The 18,124-nt window shown below is 34.5% G+C and overlaps 2 protein-coding genes across 2 annotated transcripts in view; both read right to left on the bottom strand.

Annotated features, from left to right (window-relative positions):
* The window catches only part of LOC120422593 (UDP-glucosyltransferase 2-like), a 35,563-nt gene extending 17,703 nt beyond the window's left edge, over nt 1–17,860 (bottom strand). The window contains exon 1 of the mRNA XM_039586087.2: nt 16,620–17,860. Within this exon, the coding sequence (XP_039442021.1) occupies nt 16,620–17,697 (1,078 nt within the window). The 5' untranslated portion in view covers nt 17,698–17,860. The remainder of the gene's footprint in view (nt 1–16,619) is intronic.
* On the bottom strand, nt 897–2,017 carry LOC120422594 (UDP-glucosyltransferase 2-like). The gene has a single exon (XM_039586088.2). The coding sequence runs from the start codon at nt 1,883–1,885 to the stop codon at nt 1,238–1,240; it is 648 nt and encodes a 215-aa protein (XP_039442022.1). The 5' UTR covers nt 1,886–2,017; the 3' UTR covers nt 897–1,237.
* Nucleotides 17,861–18,124: the final 264 nt, after the last annotated feature.

Raw genomic sequence — 18,124 nt, 5'->3', positions numbered from 1 at the left:
TGGGGAAAAACATCGCTTCAGGATTTTGGCAGCAGGTGGCGCAGTTTTCGTTCAACCAAATTGTGGACACAATTCCGGAATTGTGCCTCCTCCGGAACATCCCCGGGAGTCACGAGGACAATCTGGAGGGTGGCCAGGTCACTCATGGTCCTCAACATGTCAATATACTTGTTTATCTTTGAAAATCTTGAAGTTTGATACCCATCATATCCGGTGGACCACAATTCCGGAATTGTCCCTCCTACGGAACATTCCCGGGGGTAACCGGGCAATCTGGAGGGTGGTCAGGTCACTCATGGTCCTCAAAATGTCAATAGTCTTGTTTATCTTTGAAAAACTTGAAGTTTGATACCCATCATGCCCGGAGGACCAGAATTCCGGAATTGTCCCTCCTCCGGAACATCCCCGGGGGTCACCGGGACAATCTGGAGGATGGTCAGGTCACTCATGGTCCTCAAAATGTCAATAGTCTTGTTTATCTTTGAAAATCTTGAAGTTTGATACCCATCATGTCCGGTGGACCACAATTCCGGAATTGTCCCTCCTCCGGAACATCTCCGGGGGCCGCCGGGACAATCTGGAGGGTGGTCAGGTCACTCATGGACCTCAAAATATAAATAGTCTTGTTTATCTTTGAAAATCTTAAAGTTTAAAACCCATCATGCCCGGAGGACCATAATTCCGGAATTGTCCCTTCTCCGGAACATCCCCGGGGGTCGCCGGGACAATCTGGAGGGTGGTCAGGTCACTCATGGTCCTCAAAATGTCAATAGTCTTGTTTGTCTTTGAAAAACTTGAAGTTTGATACCCATCATGCCCGGAGGACCACAATTCCGGAATTGTCCCTCCTCCGGAACATCCCCGGGGGCCACCGGGACTTTCCATAGATTGGCCAGGTTATTCATGGTATTCTATAAGACCTCTCCTACAATTTTGTTGGACATTGTTTGCTTCTTAGAGCATTTGTTTTGGAATTATTTTCAAATTACTGCAAATATTTTATATTTGCACAAAAGCAGCTCACACGAGCAGTCGCGCCGGTGTACTTTGTACACACATCCAAATTTTTTTTTTTTCAAAAGATCATTAAAAATAGGTTTTACTCCAGAAATTTGACTTTTCATATGTTTTCTTATAGAAAAATGTGTAACTTGAGCATACACCTGGGTTTCACGCATTTTGAATAAAGAAAAGACATTTTTTTTCAACAATTTTCAAAAGTTGTGTACAAAGTACACTAGCGCGACCTCCCGAAGGTTAATAACGCATCAATCCGTTGGAAAAAGTTCAAATTTACGGAAAACTTGTGACTTATTTCCGGATGGATCACAGGATTCACCACGTTTCCGACGACCTCGTGGGCTTGCGAGATCGAGTCGATCGACGTCACTCCAATCATAGGCACGTTGAACAGCTCAGCGAACGCGAAGAACGGCGTCATCTGGAAGTATTCCACTATCAAAACGTCAAACTGCTCATCACCAGCATTCCGGATCAACTGCTGAACATCCGGATGGTTCATCTCAGCACGCACAAACATTTCTGTAACATGTAGCAGTTGCTTCGAAATCGTCAGCGTTTTACAGTTTTCCTGCCTCAACTTGGCCACATCTATGTTTTCCACGATAATCTTGTGTGCAAAGCTCCAGTCAATTTGCGTAATATTCGGATTGTCCGTCTCGATCGGATCCGTACTCATCATTGTCACGTGATGTCCCCGCTCCAACAGTCCCTTCACTATCGCCCGAAACACTATCTGGTGACTCTTCGCCGGCGACGGAAAAATCGCCAATATCCTGGAACCACTCCCATTTTCCACCACAAATGCCATCAACACAAAAACCGTCGCGATCAAACTGACCACCCTCAGTGTGGCCGTCCCCATGTTGACACCAAGACTCGTAACGTCCCGCCCAGCGCACGATCGAAAACTGAAAATGCGCGCCTCGCGAAAATTAGTTTTATACCGGCCGGAACTACCAAGTGGAAATGCGACCAGCCAAGGCGCGACGGCTTGGTGAAGATCTTGAGCAGCGCCAACCTCTTGGCCGGGTAAGTCGGTCGTGTCAGCGAGCTTGGAATGGTAGTGAACTGTGTGATACCTAATATCACGTGAAGGCAGTGATGGCCGAATGATTTTTATAACTTTGCTCAATCTTTTTCGTTAGGTTTAGTTTTGTAATTATTTGGTTCCAGAAGCCCTTTAATAACACCGTTCAATAAAATTAGAAAACACGCGTCAAGTCGAGTCAAAAGTAAACATTTATGCTTTTATCATTATTAAAAGGAAAATTTCAAGTTATACTCCAACCTCGAAGTAGCACTTTAAAGTTCATATAAGCTTTGTCAAATTGATCTCCTTGAACTCTAGCAGCTAACCGAAAAGAAAAACAAGTTTTCCACGGAGGTCTCCGTTGATGTTTTTGATAAACAAATGAGTTACCAAATTGTTGATTTGATATATTGAACGTTCACGTTTACCATTATGAAAAGAATTTTTAATTGCTTTGAAAATCAAACTCTTTTAAATTATCTGCGATTTTTTTTCAAATTCAAATTCTCTGCCTTTTTTTAAACATACCCATTTCCGGTTTTGAGTAGAGAAAAGGTCCACAATTGAAAGCAAGCAATTAAAAAAAATAAACGAAAGCTTTACCCCAGAGTTTTTCCAAGTCGAACAAAAAGCGACGGAACAAAACAATAAATTGATCAACAACTATCTCACTTGGCTCCGAAGAAGTCATCAAACCGTGAGTCAGCACAAATTGGTTTCACACGCCATATTTATGCTCCTATGTTGTCCTTCAACATTCACACTCCGTTGCTTTACTTATTCGACCTACTGAAGCATTTGATGACGTGTGATGTTTTTATTGCAATTTTCTTTTTTTCATTAGGTGCAGATTTTTACGTTTTGAAAGTTGTAAATTTTGCTAGACTTTACAATGTTACATTTTTGCAAACTTTTTAAACAATGTATACGCCCCCTGCAGATCAACAAATTGTTTATATAAATTTGTAGTTTTCTACGATTTCGAAATTTTTTTCGTGATTTTTTAAATTTCATTTTTTTATTTGGATGAAACTTTGCCCGTGCAAACTCTTTGTCCAAAGAAGTCATTTTAAATGATTAGTTTTTCTATACAAGTCATTCTTAAAAGTTGTGAAAATATCCTACAAACTTTGAAAACTTTGGCATTTTGAAAATCGGGAAATAAGTGTCTGAGATACAGCCTCACAAAGAATGTGAATCAATGAAAATGAATTTTTGTAAGTGTCACGTCCCGGGCAGACGGTAATAACAAAATTCAGGCCATTTCAATAACAAATACTGTTAAAATAACAAAAAGTGTTATGGAATCTTTTGAAAAATCCATTTTTGCATAAGGGTTTAATAACATTTTATGTTATCATAACAAAATTTGTTATTGGTCTGATATTGATTGAAAGCCAAAACAACTTTGGAATAACATTTTTTGTTATGGAAGAATACCTCCAACTGTTATTGGGATGATCGGATTAGTTGTTAAAATAACAAAAAATAATAACAAAGATTTGTTCGAAGAATAACTAAAAATGTTATTAGTCTGTTATTACAATAACAATCCACCCGGGCAGACGGTAATAACAAAATTAATAATATTTCAATAACAAATCCTGTTAAAATAACAAAAAGTGTTATTATTTTATCCTGAAGTTCAACTTCAAGAAGAAAAAATAATAACAGTTTCTGATAAAATAACAAAATTTGGTATTGAAGTGATATTATATTGAAAATGTTTAATAACACGCTAATAAGAGGAAATGTTATACATTTCAAAAACTCTCCTAATAACAAAATTTGTTATTCGTTCGGTATACTGACTTAGAAATAAAATTACCATAAATCGCACAAATGGAAAAGTTTCTAAGTGTCCATAACACAATCTGTTATTATTTTTTCTTTTGTTAAATATGTTTAGATCTTTGGGATAATTTTGTCTAATTTCGTCGGGGTCATTATTTTGGCCATGAAATGGGGTCCTTAAGCTAAAATTATTCTAAAAAGTTGAAATTTTGAAATTTGATTTTTTTAATTATTTGATATACCCCCTAAAAGACTTTGTTTAAAATTGGTTAGAATTATGGGATAATTTTGACCAATTTCGTCAGGGTCATTATTTTGGCCATGAAATGGGGTTCTAAGCTAAAATTATTCTAAAAAGTTGAAATTTTGAAAGTTGATTTTTTTTATTTATTTGATATACCCCCTAAAGGACTTTGTTTAAAATGGTTAGAACTATCCCGAGCAGACGGAAATAACTTGGGAAGGTCAGTTTTTGATATTGTGAGAAGATCGAAATATGTTATTGGGATGATCGGATTAGTTGTTAAAATAACAAAAATCAATAACAAAGATTTGTTCGAAGAATAACTTAAACTGTTATTATGTTGTTATTGCAATAACAAACCAATAACACAGAAGGAATCATGAAGGAATAACAAGATTTGTTATTTTGTGCGGAGCGGTGGAGCAGCATAATAACAAAAAATGTTATTGAACTGGTATGTCTCCATAACAAAAAAAGTTATTGTTTTGGTTAATTTGTAATTAGCAAATAAACCTGCAGTTGCCATAACTCCTCTGTACTAGTCAGGGCTGCAGAGTCGGGTACCTCCAAGCGACTTTGAATCCATACTTTGAAGACAACTCCGACTCTGGATGCAGGATATGACGTCAACGACGACTTCAGCTCTCCAAAAATACCCGACTTCACAGATTCCGACTCCAAATAAATGTTGCTGAAAATTAGATGAATCCGATGCAATCTCCAAGGTCCACACTCCAGCTCGAACTTCACCGTCAGCTCCGACTTCCTGGCTCTGTGAAAATAATAACAGTTTTTGTTATTCACACTTCAAAAATTCTCAATAAATAAATCAATTCCGTTAGGGAATATGACAAAATAAAAAAAAAGAACTCTCAAAAGTTAATTTATCGGATTAATTTTAGATTGAAACCCCATTTCATGGTGAAATAAATGACCCCGATGAAATTGGTCAAAATTATTTCATAGTTCTAGCCAATTTTAGTAAAATGCCTTAGGGGGTATATCAAATAATCAAAAAAATCTACTTTCAAAATTTCAACTTTTTAGAATAATTTAAGCTTAAGGACCCCATTTCATGACCAAAACAATGATCCCGACGAAATTGGTCAAAATTATCCCATAGTTCTAGCCAATTTTAGCAAAGTCCCTTAGGGGGTATATCAAATAATAAAAAAAAAACAACTTTCAAAATTTCAACTTTTTAGAATAATTTTAGCTTAAGGACCCCATTTCATGGCCAAAATAATGACCCTGACGAAATTGGTCAAAATTATCCCATAGTTCTAGCCAATTTTAGTAAAATCCCTTAGGGGGTATATCAAATAATTTAAAAAATCAACTTTCAAAATTTCAACTTTTTAGAATAATTTTAGCTTAAGGACCCCATTTCATGACCAAAATAATGATCCCGACGAAATTGGTCAAAATTATCCCATAGTTCTAGCCAATTTTAGCAAAGTCCCTTAGGGGGTATATCAAATAATTAAAAAAATCAACTTTCAAAATTTCAACTTTTTAGAATAATTTTAGCCCCATTTCATGGTCAAAATAATGACCCTGGCGAAATTGGTCAAAATTATCCCATAGTTCTAGCCAATTTTAGTAAAATCCCTTAGGGGGTATATCAAATAATTAAAAAAATCAACTTTCAAAATTTCAACTTTTTAGAATAATTTTAGCTTAAGGACCCCATTTCATGGCCAAAATAATGACCCTGACAAAATTGGTCAAAATTATCCCATAGTTCTAGCCAATTTTGGCAAAGTCCCTTAGGGGGTATATCAAATAATAAAAAAAATCAACTTTCAAAATTTAAACTTTTTAGAATAATTTTAGCTTAAGGACCCCATTTCATGGCCAAAATAATGACCCCGACGAAATTAGACAAAATTATCCCAAAGATCTAAACATATTTAACAAAAGAAAAAAAAATAACAGATTGTGTTATGGACACTTAGAAACTTTTCCATTTGTGCGATTTATGGTAATTTTATTTCTAAGTCAGTATACCGAACGAATAACAAATTTTGTTGTTAGGAGAGTTTTTGAAATGTATAACATTTCCTCTTATTAGCGTGTTATTAAACATTTTCAATATAATATCGCTTCAATACCAAATTTTGTTATTTTATCAGAAACTGTTATTATTTTTTCTTCTTGAAGTTGAACTTCAGGATAAAATAATAACACTTTTTGTTATTTTAACAGGATTTGTTATTGAAATATTATTAATTTTGTTATTACCGTCTGCCCCCGAGCAGACGGAAATAACTTGGGAATAACATTTTTTGATATTTGAAAATACTAGGCCAATAACATTTTATGTTATTTATAACAAGATTTGTTATTCGCCGTTATGATTTTTTTGTTATTGGATTGTTATTGTAATAACAGAATAATAACATTTTGAGTTATTTTTCGAACAAATCTTTGTTATTATTTTTTGTTATTTTAACAACTAATCCGATCATCCCAATAACAGTTCGAGGTATTCTTCCATAACAAAAAATGTTATTCCTAAGTTGTTTTTGATTTCAATCAATATCAGACCAAAAACTAATTTTGTTATGATAACAAAAACTGTTATTAAACCCTTATGCAAAAATTGATTTTTCAAGAAGATTCCATAACCCTTTCTGTTATTTTAACAGTATTTGTTATTTAAATGTCATGAATTTTGTTATTACCGTCTGCCCGGGATGGGATAATTTTGACCAATTTTGTCAGGGTCATTATTTTGGTAATGAAATGGGGTTCTAAGCTAAAATTATTCTAAAAAGTTGAAATTTTGAAAGTTGATTTTTTTAATTATTTGATATACCCCCTAAGGGAATTTGTTGAAATTGGCTAGAACTATGGGATAATTTTGACCAATTTCGTCAGGGTCATTATTTTGGTCATGAAATGGGGTCCTTAAGCTAAAATTATACTGAAAAGTTGAAATTTTGAAAGTTGATTTTTTTTAATTATTTGATATACCCCCTAAAGGACTTAGTTTAAAATGGTTAGAACTATGGGATAATTTTGACCAATTTCGTCAGGGTCATTATTTTGGCCTTGAAATGGGGTCCTTAAGCTAAAATTATTCTAAAAGTTGAAATTTTGAAAGTTGATTTTTTTGATTATTTGATATACCCCCTAAGGGATTTACTAAAATTGGCTAAAACTATGAAATAATTTTGACCAATTTCGTCGGGGTCATTATTTTGGTCATGAAATGGGGTCCTTAAGCTAAATTAATCCGATAAATTAACTTTTGAGAGTTCTTTATTTTTAATTTTGTTATATTACCTAACGGAATTGATTTATTTATTGAGAATTTTTGAAGTGTGAATAACAAAAACTGTTATTATTTTCACAGAGCCAGGAAGTCGGAGCTGACTTTGAAGTTCGAGCTGGAGTGTGACCTCGGAGACTGCATCGGATTCATCTAATTTTCAGCAACTTTTACTTGGAGTCGGAATCTGTGAAGTCGGGTATTTTTGGAGAGCTGAAGTCGTCGTTGACGTCATATCCTGCATCCAGAGTCGGAGTTGTCTTCAAAGTATGGATTCAAAGTCGCTTGGAGGTACTCGACTCTGCAGCCCTGACTAGTACAGAGGAGTTATGGCAACTGCAGGTTTATTTGCAAATTACAAATAAACCAAAACAATAACTTTTTTTGTTATGGAGACATACCAGTTCAATAACATTTTTTGTTATTATGCTGCTCCACCTCTCCGCACAAAATAACAAATCTTTTTATTCCTTCATGATTCCTTCTGTGTTATTGGTTCCCGGGCAGAAAGTTGCATCTTGGAAAAATCTACCCATGTTCGTAAAAACACGAACAAGTCAAGTTCACCCCAGGGTATGGTTAAGAGATAACCGAACATGGCCACGAACATAAATTGTTCGAGGCGTATCTGCGAAAAATCTTGTTGAGTTTATTTGACCAACAATGCCACATCAAGTTGAGTTTATAGTAGCAAACAACTGAAATCCCGCCACAATTCAGACCCCCCCCCCCTTCTTCCTCTTCACAAATATGAGTAATATTGCAGGAATATACGCACTTACATCAAAACAAGATTTTTCAAAGTTGAACAATTATTTTACTTTAAAAACTCATTAAAAAATTGTGGAGAAAGCGTTGAATCGCCAAAATGTCACAAGACCGATTCTTCGGCTCCTTTACAAAAAAATTCTAAGCTTTTTTCAGCGTTTTGGCTGTAGTGGCAAAATAAAAGAAGAAACCCCCCAATGTTATTACATATTTGGAAAGATAGTTGATTTTCCTACAAAGAAATAACATGCAGAATGAACCATATAGTACCTGTGCCTCCCCTGAAATAAAAATGCAGCGTGACGGGACAACATCGTAAAACTGGACTTTTAAAAGGCACACTACAAAAATCGCTACAGTTTTGCCAATTTGATTTTTAAAAACCTTGCTCTTCTACACATTATCATAAATTAAAAAACGAATCTTTTGCTCCTTGAACTGAAAGAATTGGTTGAAATTTGAGTTTTTACCAGCCATTTCTTTTCGTGACGGGACAACGAAAGGAGCAGATTTATGAAAAAACTCCTCTCCCGTTCAATGGCTTGCAGACCACATTTGGTCAATATTCTTGGCTTTTAAGGTAAGAAAACGCATTTAAAGCACATTACAATTATTGCATCATAATAAAAATGATTTTTTTCATATTAAAAATCACATTGAAAATTGAAAAATGTGACATTTTGGTGTAGCTTCGCTAAGAATCGGTCACAATAATTTTCCAAATCACGAAAAATCCAAAGTCTCTATATTCCATTTTTTTTTTAATTAAAAATAAAAGTTTATGAAAAGATTCCTAAAATTGCATAAGTCCAAAAATCCACAGTAAAATTTCAAAAAGCCTGGTAATGTTTCTTATCAAAATAATTTTTCAAAATGTTGAAAAATTTTCAACTGGCTGAGAGCAAAAATTTCGCTAAGTCCTGAAAATCTAATAAATTCTACCAAAAATCTTGTCGTGATACGGATCCCGTAAATTTTCTAAGTGCCGAAACGATTTTTGTAGGGGGTATATCAATAATTATTAAAAACCAACTTTCGAATTTCAAAATTTCAATGAAAACGTTTTGTTAGGGACATTATTTTAGGAACAAACTGATGTTTTTGTAAAAATCTGACGAAAATTTCCTGTAATTTCGACGATTTTTCCGAAATTTTGGTTCAAAGTAAAAATAAACATCAACATAATTTATCATGTTTCTAAACTCCCAAAAATTTTCTATGTCCAAATTTTTTTTTCAGTTTCTTGTTCTCGAAAAATTTTAAGTGTTGAAAATATTTTACTGGTCGAAAGCCAAAATTTTGCTAAGTCCAAAAAATCAAATAAATTCTACCAAAAATCTTGTCGTGATACGGATCCCGTAAATTTTCTAAGTGCCGGAATGATTTTTCTAGGGGGTATATCAATAATTATTAAAAACCGACTTTCTAATTTCAAAATTTCAATGAAGACGTTTTGTTAGGGACATTATTTTAGGAACAAACTGATGTTTTTGTAAAAATCGGACAAAAATTTCCTGTAATTTCGTCGATTTTTCCGAAATTTTGGTTCAAAGCAAAATAAACATCAAAATAATTTATCATGTTTCCAAACTCCCAAAAAATTTCTATGTCCCAAAAAAATGCTTTTTCTGTAAAAGTAAGGAATTGAAAAATATACGCAAAAATGTCAAAGTCCAACATAAATAAAATCAAACTTTAAAATATCAGCTCATGAACATTATTCTAAGTGTCGGAAATTGAAAATTATGTCAGTGACTGCTAATTTTTCTAAGTCCAGCATAAATTTGAAATAAAGTCAAAATAATCATTTCATGATGTTCGGGTAAAATTTTGGAAAAAATAAAATTTTCGAAATTTTTGCTAAGTCCAAAAAAACTACCACTAACACCTCAATATAAACTGTAGATAATGCAGTATGATCATGGAATATACTTTCCATGATACGCAGTCGGTTCTAAAAGTCGTCATAACTCGAGGAGTTTACAGCAAGATGCAAATAAACAAGCCAAGATAGTTCGAAGTTGTCGTAACCAACTCACTTTCCGCCCGGGTTTGTTATTGCAATAACAACATAATAACAGTTTAAGTTATTCTTCGAACAAATCTTTGTTATTGATTTTTGTTATTTTAACAACTAATCCGATCATCCCAATAACATATTTCGATCTTCTCACAATATCAAAAACTGACCTTCCCAAGTTATTTCCGTCTGCTTGGGCAATTACAAAAAAATCATACCGGCGAATAACAAAACTTGTTATAAATAACTTAAATGTTATTGGCCTAGTATTTTCAAATAACAAAAAATGTTATTCCCAAGTTATTTCCGTCTGCTCGGGACCTAATTAGCCTGTAATTGTCTACTGACAATATCTCTGAAACTGTTGGTTCGATTTTTTTATGTTTTAATATGAAACTTTTGCGAAATTTTCTGATTTTTGGATCCAGAGAGAAAATGGTAGGAAATTTTCGAAGCACTTCCCGAGCAGAGGAAAATAACTTGGGAATAACGTATTTTGATATTTGAAAATACTGGGCCAATAACATTTTATGTTATTTATAACAGGATTTGTTATTCATCGTTATGATTTTTTTGTTATTGGATTGTTATTGTAATAACAGACTAATAACATTTCTAGTTATTCTTCGAACAAATCTTTGTTATTATTTTTTGTTATTTTAACAACTAATCCGATCATCCCAATAACAGTTGGAGGTATTTGTCCATAACAAAAAACGTTATTCCAAAGTTGTTTTGGCTTTCAACCAATATCCGACCAATAACAAATTTTGTTATGATAACATAAACTGTTATTAAACTTTTATGCAAAAATGGATTTTGCAAGAATTTTCCATAACACTTTCTGTTAATTTAACAGTATTTGTTATTGAAATGGCATGAATTTAGTTATTACCGTCTGTTCGGGTTCCCGGGCAGACGGTAATAACAAAATTCATGCCATTTCAATAACAAATACTGTTAAAATAACAGAAAATGTTATGGAATCTTCTTGAAAAATTCATTTTTGCATTAGAGTTGAATAAGAGTTTATGTTATCATAACAAAATTTGTTTTTGGTCTGATATTGGTTGAAAGCCAAAACAACTTGGGAATAACAGTTTTTGTTATGGAAGAATACCGCCGACTATTATTGGGATGATCGGATTACCCGGGCAGACGGTAATAACAAAATTCATGACATTTAAATAACAAATACTGTTAAAATAACAGAAAGGGTTATGGAATCTTCTTGAAAAATCAATTTTTGCATAAGGGTTTAATAACAGTTTTTGTTATCATAACAAAATTAGTTTTTGGTCTGATATTGATTGAAATCAAAAACAACTTAGGAATAACATTTTTTGTTATGGAAGAATACCTCGAACTGTTATTGGGAAGATCGGATTAGCTGTTAAAATAACAAAAAATAATAACAAAGATTTGTTCGAAAAATAACTCAAAATGTTATTATTCTGTTATTACAATAACAATCCAATAACAAAAAAATCATAACGGCGAATAACAAATCTTGTTATAAATAACATAAAATGTTATTGGCCCAGTATTTTCAAATATCAAAAAATGTTATTCCCAAGTTATTTCCGTCTGCTCGGGTAGTTGTTAAAATAACAAAAAATAATAACAAGATTTGTTCGAAGAATAACTAAAAATGTTATTATTCGGTTATTACAATAACAATTCAATAAAAAAAATCATAACGACGAATAACAAATCTTGTTATAAATAACATCACCCGAGCAGACGGAAATAACTTGGGAATAACATTTTTTGATATTTGAAAATACTAGGCCAATAACATTTGATGTTATTTATAACAAGATTTGTTATTCGTCGTTATGATTTTTTTGTTATTGGATTGTTATTGTAATAACAGACTAATAACATTTTGAGTTATTCTTCGAACAAATCTTTGTTATTATTTTTTTGTTATTTTAACAACTAATCCGATCGTCCCAATAACGGTTGGAGGTATTCTTGCATAACAAAAAATGTTAACAAATAAATAACAAAAACTGTTGGCACAGTATATTGCTTCATTGTTGCATTGTTTACTGCTTAATCTGTAACAATCCATGTTTTGGCTTTCAACCAATATCAGACCAATAACAAATTTTGTTATGATAACAAAACTGTTATTAAACCCTTATGCAAAAATTGATTTTTCAAGAAGATTCCATAACCCTTTCTGTTATTTTAACAGTATTTGTTATTGAAATGCCATGAATTTTTTTATTACCGTCTGCCCGGGAAAGGTTATTGGCCTAGTATTTTCTAATTCCAAAAAATGTTATTCCTAAGTTATTTCCGTCTGCTCGGGTTAATGAACATTTTTTGTCAGGGATACTTTTCTTAAATCAATTAAATTCAAAAAAACGAAAAGAAATAAAAAAAAAGTATTCCTTAAACTAGCCATTACTTGAAAACAGTACATTTCATAAAAAATGAACGTTTTTATTGAAAATTTGATTTTGCTTTCAAAAATCATTTTCAATAATTTATTTGAGTGGGGTTTTTTTAACTCTTCTTCTAGAAATATGTTCTCAAACGGATAAAATTTTCTCGTCTTAATTTTTTTTAAATAGATTTTGGTCCGAGAAATAACTTTGTAGAATGACGCAAAGCGCTAGGAGTTTATCCCGAAAATATACAAGTTAATTCTTTTTGCACGTTTTATAATTTTGCCGAAATAAGTAATCTTCAAAAAAGATTTTGTATCTTTGCGGGATCAATTCCTAGCGCTTTGCGTTGTTCTACAAAGTTGTTGCTCGGACCAAAACCTATAAGAAACATTAGAATAGGAAACATTTACAGGGTTTTGGGAAATATTCTCTAAGAAGATGTAAAAAGTTACAATTCTCCATAGTAAAATGATTATTGTTTATACTACCTTATACTAAATACAAAATAAACAAACAAAAAAATACAAAAAACGCCTCCCACCGAAGTAATACCGAAAGGTGGTCCTGGGGGGAAAAGGGTACGACGCTCAAGGAAGGGTTTAGTGCATCAGGAGTTTCCCATCCCCACACTACCTTGAGAAGTGTTTCCTCAGTTGTCTGTTACCAGATTCCAACCTTGTTAAAAAATAAATAAAATAAAACACACCCACACACACGTGCACACAAGCATATAAAGCCGACCTTGCAGTTTTAACTACCACTGCAGAAGCTCATTAGAAAGATTTGTTTCCAAAATAAGATGGCGTAATGGCGTCTGCAAAATCACTGAAAGCAAAAATGAGTAAAGATGCTGCTCTTATTAATATTGCAATTAAAGCTGCACTGCGGAAAATTGCTGCTTTTAAATCATACGAGATATTTCGAGAAAAACAAATAAATTCCAAAAAGCCAAAAAGCTTCCCACTTAGGAAATGATTAATTATTGGCCTCGAAAGGGTAGTAAAAAAACTATCAGCAGCTGTTTGATCTGCAGCTTTTGGCGTTTTTAGCTTGCTGAGTCAGTTTTAAAGTTTTACGAGCCAATTTGGCGCCAACTGGTGGTGGCGCTCAGTGTCGGCAGGTGATTTGTTGATGTATTAATTTGGGAGTCTTGTTGACATTTTATAGAACTAAACAATAAACAAATAAATAACAAAAACTGTTGGCACAGTATATTGCTTCATTGTTGCATTGTTTACTGCTAAATCTGTAACAATCCATAATAATATGTTAAACATTGTAAAGTTTAATTAACTTTAACATCAATTCGCAAAAGTTGACGATCTTTCAAGCGGTTGTATAAAATTGATAGCGGTTAGCAAAATTAGCACCTATAGTCAATTTAGGATAGTTGAACACCTTGAGTGTTAAAGCCTGTGGTTAGAAAAGAATGCATCCGCATCCCAGATGGATCTTGGTTAGACAAAATTCGCAAAAATGTGATAATTTGATTAATTTAAATTTTGGCACGAAATCCGCATTTTGTTTGACAGAATTGATCTACCAGACTGAATGGCACTATTGTTCTTTCACAGCTAAAAAAGTAGTAATCCAGCTTCCTGGTTGTAAAATAAATTTTGCATTATTTTATGGAATTCCGTGTAATTTTACACCCTAAAATATGTAGCCCATCAGTATGGGAAACCTTCTAGACCGAAATTTCAACCTCATATATGCGTTTATCCTTTACATTCTTCATAGATCTGATGGCCAAGCGGGCTACGGCGCCAGTCCTAGCTGTTGGTGCTGGGTTTGAATCCCGTCGGTTGCAACTTTTTTTTTTGTGTTTATAAAACAATTACATGCAGTGTGTAATATTAAGTGTATTTTTTGACGAAGGTGATGTGGATGCTTTTGCATGCGATTTTACCATCAGATTTTTTGCAGTGTTATTTTTTTTATAGGGAGTCAGACTCTACCAATGCTTCGAATAATGCGCTGCTGAAATTTTTTACTAGATGAGCAGCGATCAGCGAAAGTGTGACAAGAAAAATGGAAATCGAGTATATGTGCCAATTTTGAGTCAACCGGTTTTGCTCAAAATTAGCAACGATTCTTATTTTTGCCGAAGAAATCGAGACAAAAGATGTCCCTAATGTCCATTTTTTACTGTCATTGCAAATTTCTTTGAAAGAATATGTGAATCCCTGATGTCAATAACGTCATGCTTCGAATTCCCGGACGTATTTTACAATATTATTTCTACATTTTCATCTTATAGCATGAGCAATTCTCTACGATTTTCCAAAATACGTATTTTTTGATTTTCTAGATGTTTTGACATGTTTTAAGGGACAAAAAAAACCGCAACTTTTGAGCCTCAAATCTGCCGCCGAGTTATGAAATTTTAAAAATATATTTATTTTTGGAAAAATCCGTTTTCAAGATATAGCCACCATAAGTTTGATTTTATTTGCAGATTTTCGATTTTTAATAATAGTGATCATGAGTGACCATTTCTAAATTTTTTTTAATTTTTTTATAAGGTTTCAGAAAATGTGCTATAAAATTTTCTAAGAGACATTGAAGATTGAAACTCTGGTTGCTGAGATACAGCGGCCTAAAGAAAAAGAAACATGAAAATTAATGTTTGCTGAGTCTCACCCAAACAACCCTCCATTTTCTATTGTCGATATCTCAGCAACTAATGGTCCAATTTTCAATGGTAAAATTTTTTCGATTTTTTCGAAATCAATATTTTGATTGTTTTTAATCAAACCTAACATTTTAAACGGGCGTAATATTGAACGTTTGGCCCTTTTGAAATGTTATTATCAAAAAATCTGTATAGTACTTTTCAATTGCAAATTCAATTTGAAATAAAATAATTAAGTTAATTTTGTTTGTATGACATTTAATTTTTATCCAAAAATCACTATTTTTTCAAAAATTCATAACTCGGTGGCAGATTTTTTGACCATAGGTACTTCATTATGGCTCAAAAGTTGTGGGTTTTTTTCTCCTGAAACATATAAAAAAATCTAGACAATCAAAATATATGTATTTTGGAAAATTGTGTTTTTGTGAAAAAAAAAGTTTATAAAAAAATCGGCTAAAAAATGTTTCGTGTACCTATTTTATCTCAATAATCCTACAACAATACCTACAACTTTGGCAAAGACACCAAATTGATCAAAAAATTCACTGAAAACTTGCAACTGTTTGAATATTTTCGTACCATTTTTGACAGCTGCCAAAATTTTATGGAGACTTGTATGTGTGAACCAAGGCTCCCACAAAGTTTGAGCCTAATAAAAAAATACAAATAACATCTAATTCCAGTTTTATTAGAGAATTGCCCACATGATTTTTTGACAATTAAAAAAAAAAAAGATTTGCTTTAAGTGTCCGGATTTTGAACCATGATGTTACATTTTTCTGCAACAATGGCCAAGTCACACGAAATTCAAATTGGTTGAAAAATAGGATTTTTTTCCAATTTCAAATTTGTAAGTCAGAAAAGTGGTGGATGGGCTTAAAGATGGTTAAACAGATTCAGTATCGATTCCAATTTCTCATTATTGTATAAATTGAACAATATTATGCATATCGATGATTTCAAAAAAAAATATTTAAGATGAAAATTATTGTCAATTGAAAAAAAAAACAGATCTAATTGATACCATCACGATAGTTTCAGTCACCTTCTCACCTTTTTCAGCTTACTTGAACACCCCACATTGATACTACAAGTGTTAATTTTCTCAAAGTACTGCGAACATTTTTGTACTGGAAACTAAACTGCTGACGCTAGCTGATCTTAGCTCTGTTGCAAACAAGAGGGAAAGCACCGGAAAACGTTACTTGAACTCAAAGAGAGATAATGATTACACTGTTGTTTTTTCAATGATACTCAAATACTCAAATAAACATGTATAATTAGTTATTGTTATGGTAATAAAAAGATGCTGGCTCAGCACAAAAATTCCCATAATGCTCAGTGAACTTGAATTGAGTGTCCACTCCGGGCCCCTGGGGGTTATATCAATGTATCGCTTCTAAGTGATTTACGTCAAACCTACCGAGTAGATCTTGCTGGGGAAGCCATCGAGCGATGCGTATGTTAGTGGTTCCGTTAAGATCCACTTCACTGTCGCACTTCCACAGTACGTCATATTTGAGCGACTTGAACACGTCCATGAAGATCTTGGTGTTTTTGGCATTGACCGAGTCACTGCGGATGAGCGTTCCGAGGCTGAAGTAGATCACTCCGTGGCGTGATCGGTCCAAGTACTGTTGAAGGTCTGCGGGAAGGGGTTTTGGGGGCTCGATGTGAAGAAAGCCGAGCTGAATCGCTTGGGGAACGATCGGTCGAATGAAGCCCATCGCTGGTTCTACGTTGGTCATAAGGAAATCAGCACGGTTCATCAGCTCGTACGATTTAGACATGTTGCTGCCAAAGTTTTGCTCTATGATTTCATCGTACTTGGCAAACTCTCCGGGGATCAGGATGTGTTCAAGGAACAACTTCGTGAAGAAGGCTTCTATCCGTTGGAAAAAGTTCGGATTTCCGGAAAACTTGTGACTCATTTCCGGATGAGCCACTGGGTTTGCCACGTTTCCGACGACCTGGTGCGCCAACGAGATTGAGTCGATCGAGGTAATTCCGATCATCGGTACGTTGAACAGCTCAGCGAACGCAAAGAACGGTGTCATCTGGAAGTACTCCACGATCAAAACGTCAAACTGCTCATCACCAGCATTCCGGATCAGCTGCTGAACATCCGGATGGTTCATCTCGGCACGCACAAACATTTCCGCCACATGCAGCAGCTGCATTGAAATCGTAAGCGAGTTACAGTTTTCCTGCCTCAACTTGGCCACATCTAAGTTTTCCTTCACAATCTTGTGCGCAAAATTCCAGTTAATCTGCGTAATGTTCGGATTGTCCGTCTCGATCGGATCCGTACTCATCATTGTCACGTGATGTCCCCGCTCCAACAGTCCCTTCACCATCGCCCGAAACACTATCTGGTGACTCTTCGCCGGCGACGGGAAAATCGCCAATATCCTGGAACCACTCCCACTTTCCACCACAAACGCCATCACCACGAAAACCGTCGCGATCCAGCAGACCACCCTCAGTGTGGTCGTTGCCATCTTGGCACCCAAAAAGATAGAACTCGTAACGTCCCGCGCGGCAACCGATCGGAGACTGAAAAAGCGCGCCACGCGAAATTTAGTTTTATATCGACCGCAAGTAGAATTACCATGCGGAGATCGCGCGCGCCAAGAGATGCTGCCCCGCGCGTGCGCCTAGAAGACCAGCAGAGATTTGAATGCGTCGCGACGGCGGCTGTGCGGAGATCTTGGGCAGCGCCAACCACTTGGCGCGCGCGTTTCGATCGTGGCAGGGAGCTGGAGTAGCAGCGTTGGGTGTTTGCTGAACACGTGGAGGGCAGTGATGGCGGATTTGGTTAATGTTCTTTTCTTTCCACATGACTCAACCTGAAGCGCAAATGAGTGTTTCACGGTGTAAGCAATAGTTAGCGTGTGTCTCAAATTTGGTCCGATTTAGCATTTGGAG

This window comes from Culex pipiens, chromosome 2 (genome assembly GCF_016801865.2).
Source record: "Culex pipiens pallens isolate TS chromosome 2, TS_CPP_V2, whole genome shotgun sequence".
NCBI lineage: Eukaryota > Metazoa > Arthropoda > Insecta > Diptera > Culicidae > Culex > Culex pipiens.
This window is presented reverse-complemented; position numbering and strand designations above follow the sequence as displayed.